Below are 10,759 nucleotides of genomic sequence, written 5' to 3' on the forward strand. Positions count from 1 at the left end.
AATGTCGTTTAACCACTACTGGAATTTAGATCTCCCAGTATCCACATCAAACCATGCCGTCATAGTTTATTGTTTTCAAACCAAGAAGGTGCCGTTAACGGGAGATCTAAGTGGCGATACCATTGCAACGGTCGGTTCCACGGGTCGTCTTTTGATACAAAAAAGTGAATGATAGCATCAGCTAATTGGATGGACTAGATGAATGGAATATAAAGCCTTTTGAGTGACCATACCATTGCACATTTTCACTCGCATTATAGTCAAAAAGTTCAATTTTTGAATGATTTTATAAAGGAAAATTACTTATTTGGACAAATTTTTAAAGGTATTTCTTGCTTTGGACAAATCTTTAGAAAATTCCCAATTTGGACAAAAGAACCGTGAGGAATAGTGTGAAATCACACGGATGGAAAGTTCACAACTCACAAGATGACACATGTCCTCTTCTTTCCGTCTCTTCTAAATCATCTTTTCAAGATTTTCTCCATACCCTTTTCTTATTCTTCTCTTTATCTCCTTTTTACATAACAAAAATAAAACTCTTGAAAGGTTTTTCTTCATCCTTATTTAAAACCCACATGTTGGTTGATTTTCTCTGCTTCTCAATGAAGTCTAATTTTGATTGGCAGGTATTACTAATCAGTATAAAAGGCTAGAATATTGTTGTAAAACTAACAAATTCAGCTTCTTTTTAAAAAAAAAATATATATTTTACAATTTAGGTGTATAAACCTGGACATGAAAGATATATTTTTGAACCAAAACAAAAGTGCACTCGTTGCTTAGTTTTAAGTAAATGAAATGTGTTGTTGAGTGGCTTCTATGGTTACATCCTAGTTTCCTACCCATCTAAGTCTTTTGATTACATTCGTCAACGAAAAGGACTAATCAAGGACATGAGTTGGTTTCCGAACATTAAACAACAAAACTCACATGGGATTGTGTTGCTGATTTTTCCGACTTTATGGTTTTGGGACATTAAACCTTAATGAAATATGACATTGTATTGTGGGGAAAAGATGAAGGGACGGGTGGGTTTTTTCTTTGGAATGGGAAGGTTGGAGGAAACTTTTTGAGAAAATGAACTTTTGTGAAAGATGAAATAGATGAAACAGAAAAAGAAAAGCCAGATGTCATTTTCGAAGTGGGCATCATGAGTCCGTGTGATTAGCTCCTATTCCTCACGAATTTTATGTCCAAATTGGGGAATTCACTAAAACTAGTCCATTTCAAGAACTAACCTCTTAAATTTGTCCAAGTAGATAATTTTCCCTTTTATAAAAATGTTTATTGTGAAAAGACCCATACGTATCATGTATGAGCAATTCAATCCAGTTCTCTGATGATTCACTATTTCACCATTCCCTATTTCTCTTTGGAAATTACATTTTTTTCCCCTATTAAGCAAAGGCTAGTTCATTTCTCAAGATGTCCTCAATTATTTAGTTTCAAACTAGCTAAAATCAAACTTGGTCCACAACTCCACATGTTGTTCAGCTATTCAAAGTAGAAAACCTGTGAGAAAAAAAATGTTGTGTCTGATACACAGGCTTTCCCCCATTGCCAAAAAAAACAAGAATGCTTACATAGGAAACCCAAGTTTACAAACAAACAGAACCTCGTCAGAGTAAAGTTATACACAGACTTGCATATTTCAAATTGAACAAAGAGAAAAGAAATAGACTAGTAGTAGTGTAGTACTACACCTGCCTAAAATTCAAAGAAAACACAAACAAAATTCAGCACATTAAGGAGGTGTTTGAGTTATTGGCTTGAACTATTTTTGAATAAGCTTAAACTTTTCTTGAATAAGCTTCAACTAATATTGGAAGTGACCTTTCTTTAGTGATTGGCATGTGCTATAAACACAAACAAAATTCAGCACATTCAGGGAGTGTTTAAGTGATTGGCTTGAAGTATTTTCGAATAAGCTTAAACTTCTCTTGAATAAATTGGAAGTAACCTTTCTTGTGTGTGATTGGCTTGTGCTATTAACCTTTCTTTTGGGAAAAAAATAAATAATCTTTTAGGCTTTTGTGAGTAAGCTACATCCAAACAACTTGAAAGATAAAAAGCTTAAGCAAGCCATAAGGCTTAATATGAAACCCAATGCAAACTATCACCTAAATTTTTTTTAATGGCAAATATTAGTAACTGTATTAGTTATTGATTTTCCTCAAGTTACTAATAAAACCCCAATAACCAGATTTGAAATTAAGACCCCCAAAAAACGCAAAACCCTCCTCTACAACTAGACCAATAACTTGTTAGCAAGCATCGCCTAATTATAAGTGGTAAAGTCACATCCTAAGCACAAAGCAAACAAATAGAAACATTTTGCAATGTCACGTGATCTAATTAATCATCATCATAAAAAACAAAGAATTTGAATAACACAAAGCACAGATAATCTAACCAAAGCAATCAATTCACAAAATATAAAATGTAAAAAACTAAAAATAAAACAGAGATTTAGGGAACCCCTAATAGTTCATCATTGATTTGATATTGAAAATTTCATACATACATGTATGTCATCATACCATACCATACCATTCATAACATCTTTTGGATTGTTCCCATTAACACAACATTCTAAAAACCTAAATAATCTAACCCTAACAAGATTTGTAAGAGTGGATCATTGATACCAAAAACAAGCATTTGGGTATATTCACCCCTTGATTCTTCTTCAAACACAAAGTAAAAACAGTACTTAAACACAATAGAGGTAAAAACAATTAAAAAAAGGTAAAATGTGAAAAGACACATTTACCCCCCTTCATCATCCTCCTCTAACGGTTGCTTGAGTTAGGACATTCCCTTGAAAAATGCCCTTCTTCACCACAGTTGTAACATCCTCCTCCGCCGCCGCCGCCGCCGCGTCCACGTCCTCCGCCACCACCATACCCACCACCACCTCCACCATATCCACCTCCACCGCCGCCACCATATCCACCTCCTCCTCCACCATAACGATCACCACCACCGCCACCATACCGTCCGCCTCCACGACCACCGCCGCCACCATACCCACCACCACCTCCGCCATACCCACCTCCGCCTCCACCATACCCACCACCATCACGGCCGCCTCCGCCGCCGCCTCCGCCTCCACGGGTGCTACCCTGAACAGGAGCACCATCAGGACCAGTGACATCAGCAGCTTTGGTTCGGCCGTCGGATCCGTTCTCGATCACATACTCCACCGTCTCGCCGTCACCAAGAGACCGGAAGCCGTCGGTTCGAATAGACGATTGGTGAACGAAAAGATCTTCGCCGCCGTCATCTGGGGTTATGAAACCGAAACCCTTTGTGTCATTGAACCACTTCACAGTTCCGGTTTTCCTGGCACCATCATCTGCCATTTTTTATTTTTTTTTGAAGTGTTTTGAAAATGGATGAAACCCTAAAACCCCACAAGGAAACCCTAGTCTCTCTCTAGAGACTTTTTTTTGGGATGACTTGTTTTTGACACTAGTTCTGTGATTGAGCATATATATATACACACTATCGGATTTTCTTACATAAGGGTAGGATTGTAATTTGACTGGTTTAGTTGATAAATGGATGGGATAATGAATCGTTGGTAGTTGATTCCTTTTACACCGTTGGATTCCTGAGGAATGATGGGGTCTTTCTCAACATGCCAAAAATTGACATGGTGATATCTAAATCACATTGCAACACATAACCCTAACAATTAGGCTATCTCTAATGTTAAGGATGTTCTTAGATGTACTTGAACTGTTATATCATATCCTTACAAATCCTTACACATCCTTATAAATCCTTAAAATCCTATAATTTTAGCTCCAACCATACAAACATTCTTACATATCTTTTAACTCCACTAAAAACAAAAAAATATAAGTTATGGCACCTAAGGGCATGCCCTTGGGTAAGGGCATGCATCAAAAAATCTTTAGGTTTAGACAAGCTGCAACCGCAAAGGATATCCAAGGGCACCTAAGGGCGCCCAAAAACATCCCCATTGGAGATAGTCTTATATCTAGCATTTTTAACACCAAATTTGTTAACATGACATGATCTGTTCTTAACAGATTGTGTATTTCACTTTGACAAGTTTGTATTTCAACCAATCACAACATAAATCATTTATATCTCCATTTCTCCAAGCAATTTATTCGGGAAGCATAATGAATTTAAATATGATATGAACCAGCCAAATACTCTAGCTCATCACAAAGAGAAAACCCCATCGGAGTTAAGCATAGCTCGTTGGAGACCCCCAATTGGTAAGCAAACTCACGTAAAGGAAAAAAAGACGATATAGTGAAACATTGGGAGCAACTACACGTAGCATCGATTTTGGTAATATAAAGCCAAGAAATCACAATCAGGTAGCATGTTGTTTGTGTTTTCATCTCTCCCATGGTACCACATAGAGCCGACATAATAGATTATGTAAATCTGTTAAGACACAAAACCTATTAAGACACATATCTATTAAGTCAAACGTGAATGTGATATGATAAGACCGGTTAACAAACCTATTATTATACATTTCAACGAGTAGTGATGGATTTTAAGAGGTCAATACATGTCATATCATGTATTTTAAAAGTTTATTCCTGTCTTAACATATTTCTTAATAGGTTATAATTGATTACATTATATAAAACCTGTTGAAATATGATCACGTAAAATGAACGTATGTCCGAAAAGTATTTAAGTCTACGGGGTTACACCTCAACGTGAATGTAACTATAAATTGATTAATATATTAAATGTAATTTATTGATTAATTTGATCACGAAAAACTAACAGAGGTTCGTTAAAAGAGTTAAAAGTTAACGGTACTTAACTAACGGACTTAACAGAGAAGAGTTGAAATTAGGAAACAATTAGGAAACCCCTCTAGAATGTTCTATGAGGGGGGACGGTCGACCAAGGGTTCCAAAACCCTTAAACTTGGCTATTAAGTTTCCTAAACACTATAAATAGAAGCCTAGGTTAACTGTTTTTCACACACAATTAATTAGGTTTTCTAAAACCCTAAAAATCTCTTCTCTCTCTCTCCCTCTTGGTTCGTTCGACTACAACAAGAAAAAAAAGGGGGTTTTGGTTTTTATTTGGGTCAAAAATTATAGCAAGAAACAAAGGGTTGTTCGGTTCGTGATCAAGTACTAGCATACATACGTTCCAACGTTGAGTGTGCAATCGTAGAGAGGTTAATTTAAACCTTGTTCTTGTTTTAATCTCTCCATTATAAGGTACATATTCTATACTTTGGTTAATTAATTAAACTGCATAGATCTTGTCTTCCGTTGCGTGCTTTGTGATTTAATATGATAAATAGTTATATAACCCAACAGTGGTATCACGAGCCTACTATGTATATTTTTTGATTACCAAAAGATCAAAACTTGAAGGGGGGGGGGGGGTTAGGGTTCTTGATTATTGAATTTTTCGGATATATATATATATGTATATAGTAAATTGATTTTGTAATTTAATTACATTATTTAAATAGAAAAAAGTTTTATTTAATATATATATATATATGGTTCGAGATTTTCCAGAAAATTAAAAAAAAAAGTTTTTTTTAGGGTTCCTAATCCAAGTTTTGATTAATTACATGTTTATGTGATAAATTGTTTGTAATTATGTGTTGTACCTTTAATTTTAATTGTTAAAAAGAAGTAAAAATCATGAATTTTTCATGCAAATCATTCATGATTCTTACTTAGATATATTGATATGAAATCTTGATCATTAGGGTTAATTATGCTAGTTAATTGTATAATTAATTGTGTGACAATGTGAATTTTTCGTATAAACTTTCTGTTTTGCGATAGTTTACTAAAAAAATTCATATCTTTTAATCCGTAATGAGTTATAGGTCGTGCTTTGAACTGTAGATTCTCAACACATAGGGCTAAAACTTTGTAGTTCTGGTCAAAATCTGAATCGGACCAGAAACAGGTCTAAACAGGTCGTGAAGCTACTGGAATTTCCAGAAAGCTAACTATGTGATTATATGATAATTGTTTGTGATATACATGTTTAAGGCTTACGCAATCAAGGCAACTTGATGTAGGTGGTCCTCTTCTTTGAAGGGGGAGCCGGATTAGACATAAATAAACCATAGTGACATGTTTAGGTGGCCTACCATAACTCGTTGCATGCTTAATAGTTATAGTTTATAATTTTGCATATTTATTGAGATATAAATTGTGATGTAAAATTGTTTTGAGAAAAGATAAACTTGACTAAGCAATATCGAAATAAGATTTTTTAATAAAATTGGAGTCCTATAACCTTGAGATACACCGGCTCACCCATTTGAACAAACTCTAAGAGAGGTATAAGCCGGAGTGCGCTAGCCTTCTAAAAGGGCGGGTTTTTAAATCGCGTTCATCGCATACCTTTACCCTTGCGCTTCTTTGTGCGTTCAAATGGAGCTACCGAGCTCTCTTGTGTTGGTAAGACTATACAAATGATTTTATTAAATATTATGTTTAGAAGATATGCATGAATCTTCGAAACATAACTTTTTGATCACATATCAAATTGAATGACCCAATAAACTTAAGTCATTTGCCATCCAATTTGTCAAGGACACATGAGGTCGTTGTTTTACTCACTGGTACACAGTGGTGAAATGACGATTACATGGCGAAACCCATTCATTGGTACACAGTGGTGGTCAATTTTGCGCGTTCTTAGTTGGACGACTTAAAGCGAGTTAAGCGGTGAGACCTTGACCCGTGGCAAAAGATGGGACAAAACATGACTACAAAGGATCACTTGATGAATCGAGTGTCTTACGTAGGTCCCATACTTTCTAGAAATTGCACTTGTATTGCAATTACTGATCGCCACTTACCTTTTGAGTGTGATCATTTTTAGCAGATCAACTGATGAAATGGTTGCATGTCAATTGGATCCTAGCCTTAATGAAATTAATTGTTTATTCTATAAACATTAGGTAATTAATTTCTTAAGGATTTATTATCAAAAATACCGAGAATTGAACTTGAATCTGTTTTGTAAATGGCAACAAATCCTTCACAAAACATACATCAATCGGCTTTCAGGTCGATGCTAGAAAGAGAAAACTTTCTGAAACCAATTTCAATGACTGTTTTTGTCAATAGAGAATTTTTCTAAGAGTTGAAAAGAAAACCGATGTCATTGAAACTCAGATACTGCTATTCCTAATACGAATGCCACTGCTTTGCAGTTGGAAGCATAAAATACTCGGTACAATAGACATATTGAGGTTGCTTATTTGATGCTAGAAGCATGTCTCCTGAGCTTCAAAAAGCAATTCGGATTGCAAAATCCATGTGATATGATCAAATAACTCAAGTCTATGTACGGAAAACAAGCTGGAGATGAAATTACTTGAGCTAATTGAGTCACTCTATAACTTGAACACGAGTATGGGAAACCGGTAAGTGCTCATGTACTCAAGATGAAGAGTCACTTTGAGCATTATGGAAAGGATTAAACTATGCGTATCTTCTGTCGATTCTTATTGGTATAAGAGATAATTGCAGATTTTCATAGTTAGACTTCATATCAAGTTGATTGAGTATGAAGAAAACCTTCCAAGAAATCTGAGATACCCTAAGTTCTTATGATCAAGGGGGGAATGGTTTAGAAAGCAAAACAACCGTAAAGCTAAAGGCAAGAACTTAGGTAAGAGAAAACAAAGTGTTTAGTCTCAAAACCTTAAAAGACCCTTTGGAAAAAGGAGCATACGGCTAAAGACCAGGCTTGTCATCACCATGCTATAGTGAGACACTGGAAGAGGAATTGTCCTAAGTATCTAGCTGAGTTGAACAAGAAGAAGAAGCAAGTTGGTTTAACCAGTTCTTCAAGTATCTTCTTAACTGAATTATAAGTGTTGATGAGATTCAAATGATAAATTCAATAGCAAAAAAGTCAAGTTAACTTGGACTCTATCTTTGACATGGTCATCTTGTTTAATTTTTGTCAAGAAACGCATTTAAAGACTTCCATGTGAAGATATCTTACTAATTAAATGATGAATCATTTGATAAATGCGTGTCTTTGGCATTATCATTAGCAAGAAACGCATTAAAAGTCTTCAATGTGAAGAGATCTTACAAATCAAATGATGAATCGTTTGATAAATGCGTGTCTTACGAATTACCGTTAGCAAGAAAAGCATTGAAAAACTTCAACGTGAAGGGATCTTACAATCAAATGATGAATCATTTGACAAATGCATATCTTGTATTTTCGGAAAGATGACAAGTATATCTTTTCCGCATAAAACCGGAGAGGATTAAGGAACTATTTGGACTAATACATATCGATGTATGTAGCCCTTTTAGACATATGTCAAGGAAAAATGCTAGCTACTTCATTATTCTATGAATAATTTCAGTCGTTATGGTTATGTTTACTTGCTTAAACATAAACATGAAGTCTTTGAAACATTCAAAGAGTTTAGAAATGAAGTAGAAAATCAACTCGGTAAAACCATCAAGATTCTTCGTTTGGATCAAGGTGGTGAATACTTAAGCCAAGAGTTTAAGGATTATCTTAAAGCATGTGGAATTATCCAACAGCTTACTCCTCCATACACTCCTCAGCATAATGGAGTGTCTGAAAGGAGAAATCGAACCTTGCTAGACATGGTGAGATCAATGATAACCCGTACAACTCTCCCATTTTCGTTTTGGGATTATGCTCTAGAGACTGCTGTACGCATTCTCAATATGGTTCCAACCAAGAAGGTTGACAAGACACCGTACGAATTATGGCATGGTGATGACCCTAATTTGTCTTACTTAAGAGTCTGGGGATGTGAGGCACTTGTGAAATGCAATACGCCTGACAAACTTGAACCCAGGACTACTAAGTGTATCTTTGTCGGATACCCTAAGGAAACAATGGGTTACGACTTCTATGATCCCGCCAAAAACACTGTTCGTGTTGCTCGTTATGCTGAGTTCTTTGAAAAGAAGTTAGTTCAAGAGAAAAGTGGGAGGATTGTAGAACTTGATGAGATTCAAGAAAAAGATGTGTCACCTTTTGAAGATACTAGCAATCATCAACTTGGGGGGGAAAATGTTCAAAGTGATGAACCTCAAGTCGATGATAACGAAGCGATTCCACTTCGTAGGTCCGAAAGGACAAGACGTCCTACCGAAAGACTTTGTCTGATGGTAGAAGAAGACGTTGTTGGAGATCTCGATGAGCCTCTGAATTTCGAAGCTGCATTATCAGATCCGGAATCTGACAAATGGCTTGAAGCTACGAAGGTGGAAATGAAATCCATGAAAGACAATCGAGTCTGGAGCTTGGTTGATCTTCCACAAAATGCTCAAACTGTTGGGTGTAAGTGGATCTTCAAGAAGAAATGTACACACCTATAAAGCTCGTCTCGTGGCGAAAGGTTATACTCAACGTTTCGGTGTTGATTATGAAGAAACCTTTTCTCCAGTTGCGGACATTAGAGCTATTAGGATTCTCTTAGCCATAGCAGCGTACTATGATTTTGAGATATGGCAAATGGATGTTAAGACTACCTTCTTAAATGGTTACTTGGATGAAGAAGTCTATATGGATCAACCGGAAGGTTTTATTGATCCGAAACATCCCAACAAAGTATGCAAGCTTCAAAGATCTATTTATGGACTAAAGCAAGCATCAAGAAGTTGGAATAAACGGTTTGATGAAGAAATCAAAAAGTTTGGTTTCGTTCAAAATCCCGATGAGCCATGTGTATATCGCAAAGCTAGTGGGAGCAATGTTACTTTCCTTGTCTTATATGTCGATGACATATTAATCATAGGAAAACACATTCCAATGTTGCAAGATGTTAAATCCCATCTTGGAAAGTGTTTTGCCATGAAAGATTTAGGTGAAGCAGCATTTATTCTTGGAATCAAGATCTACTGAGATAGATCAAAGCGGTTGTTAAGTTTAAGTCAAAATGCTTATATTGATAAGATCTTGAAGCATTTCAAGATTGAGATTTCTAAGCGTGGTTTCGTTCCCATGCAAGAAAGACTTAACTTATCTAGCAAGAGCGGTGCTTCTACGCCTAGTGAGGTGGAGCGTATGAGTAGAATTCCTTATGCTTCGGCTGTGGGATCTGTTATGTATGCGATAAGATGCACTAGACTTGATATTGCGTTCGCGCAAAATATAGGTAGCCACTATCAGCAAAATCCTGTAAAGGATCATTGAATTGCTGAAAAGAATATTCTTAAGTACATGTGTGCTACTAAAGAATTATTCTTGGTGTATGGAAGAAATTCTGATCCAGAATTCAAAGTGAATAGATACTGTGATGTTGGATTTTAGACTGATAAATGTGATTCAAAATATCAGTCGGGATACATCTTCATTGTTTAAATGAAGGCACGGTGGAATGCTATAAGCTAAAAACCACAGTTGCCATATCTACAACGGAGTCTGAGTACATTGCAGCCTCAGAAGCCGCAATGGAAGCAGTATGGATAAGGAAGTTCATTAGCGGGCTTGATGTGATCCCCTCAAATGAATTACCCACTGATTTGTACTGTGATAATACCGGTACATTAATCATTGCCAACGAACCCGGAGTTCAGAAAGGTGCCAGACATTATTACTCAAAGTTCACACAGATTTTAACTTAGCTGATCCTTTCACAAAAGCTTTGTGTAGGCCCAAGCTTGAAAGGCATGCCGATGGCATAGGACTTAAATTAGCTAGTTATTTCATGTAAATCTGTTGTTTCAGTATTTGGATAAGAGATGTTAAACAATTT

The 10,759-nt window shown here is 36.0% G+C and overlaps 1 protein-coding gene across 1 annotated transcript; it reads right to left on the reverse strand.

Moving 5' to 3' along the window:
* Nucleotides 1-2,471: 2,471 nt before the first annotated feature.
* Nucleotides 2,472-3,460, reverse strand: LOC122596679 (glycine-rich protein 2). The gene has a single exon (XM_043769299.1). The coding sequence runs from the start codon at nucleotides 3,366-3,368 to the stop codon at nucleotides 2,796-2,798; it is 573 nt and encodes a 190-aa protein (XP_043625234.1). The 5' UTR covers nucleotides 3,369-3,460; the 3' UTR covers nucleotides 2,472-2,795.
* Between the last annotated feature and the right edge of the window lie 7,299 nt (nucleotides 3,461-10,759).

Source organism: Erigeron canadensis, chromosome 4 (genome assembly GCF_010389155.1).
Source record: "Erigeron canadensis isolate Cc75 chromosome 4, C_canadensis_v1, whole genome shotgun sequence".
NCBI lineage: Eukaryota > Viridiplantae > Streptophyta > Magnoliopsida > Asterales > Asteraceae > Erigeron > Erigeron canadensis.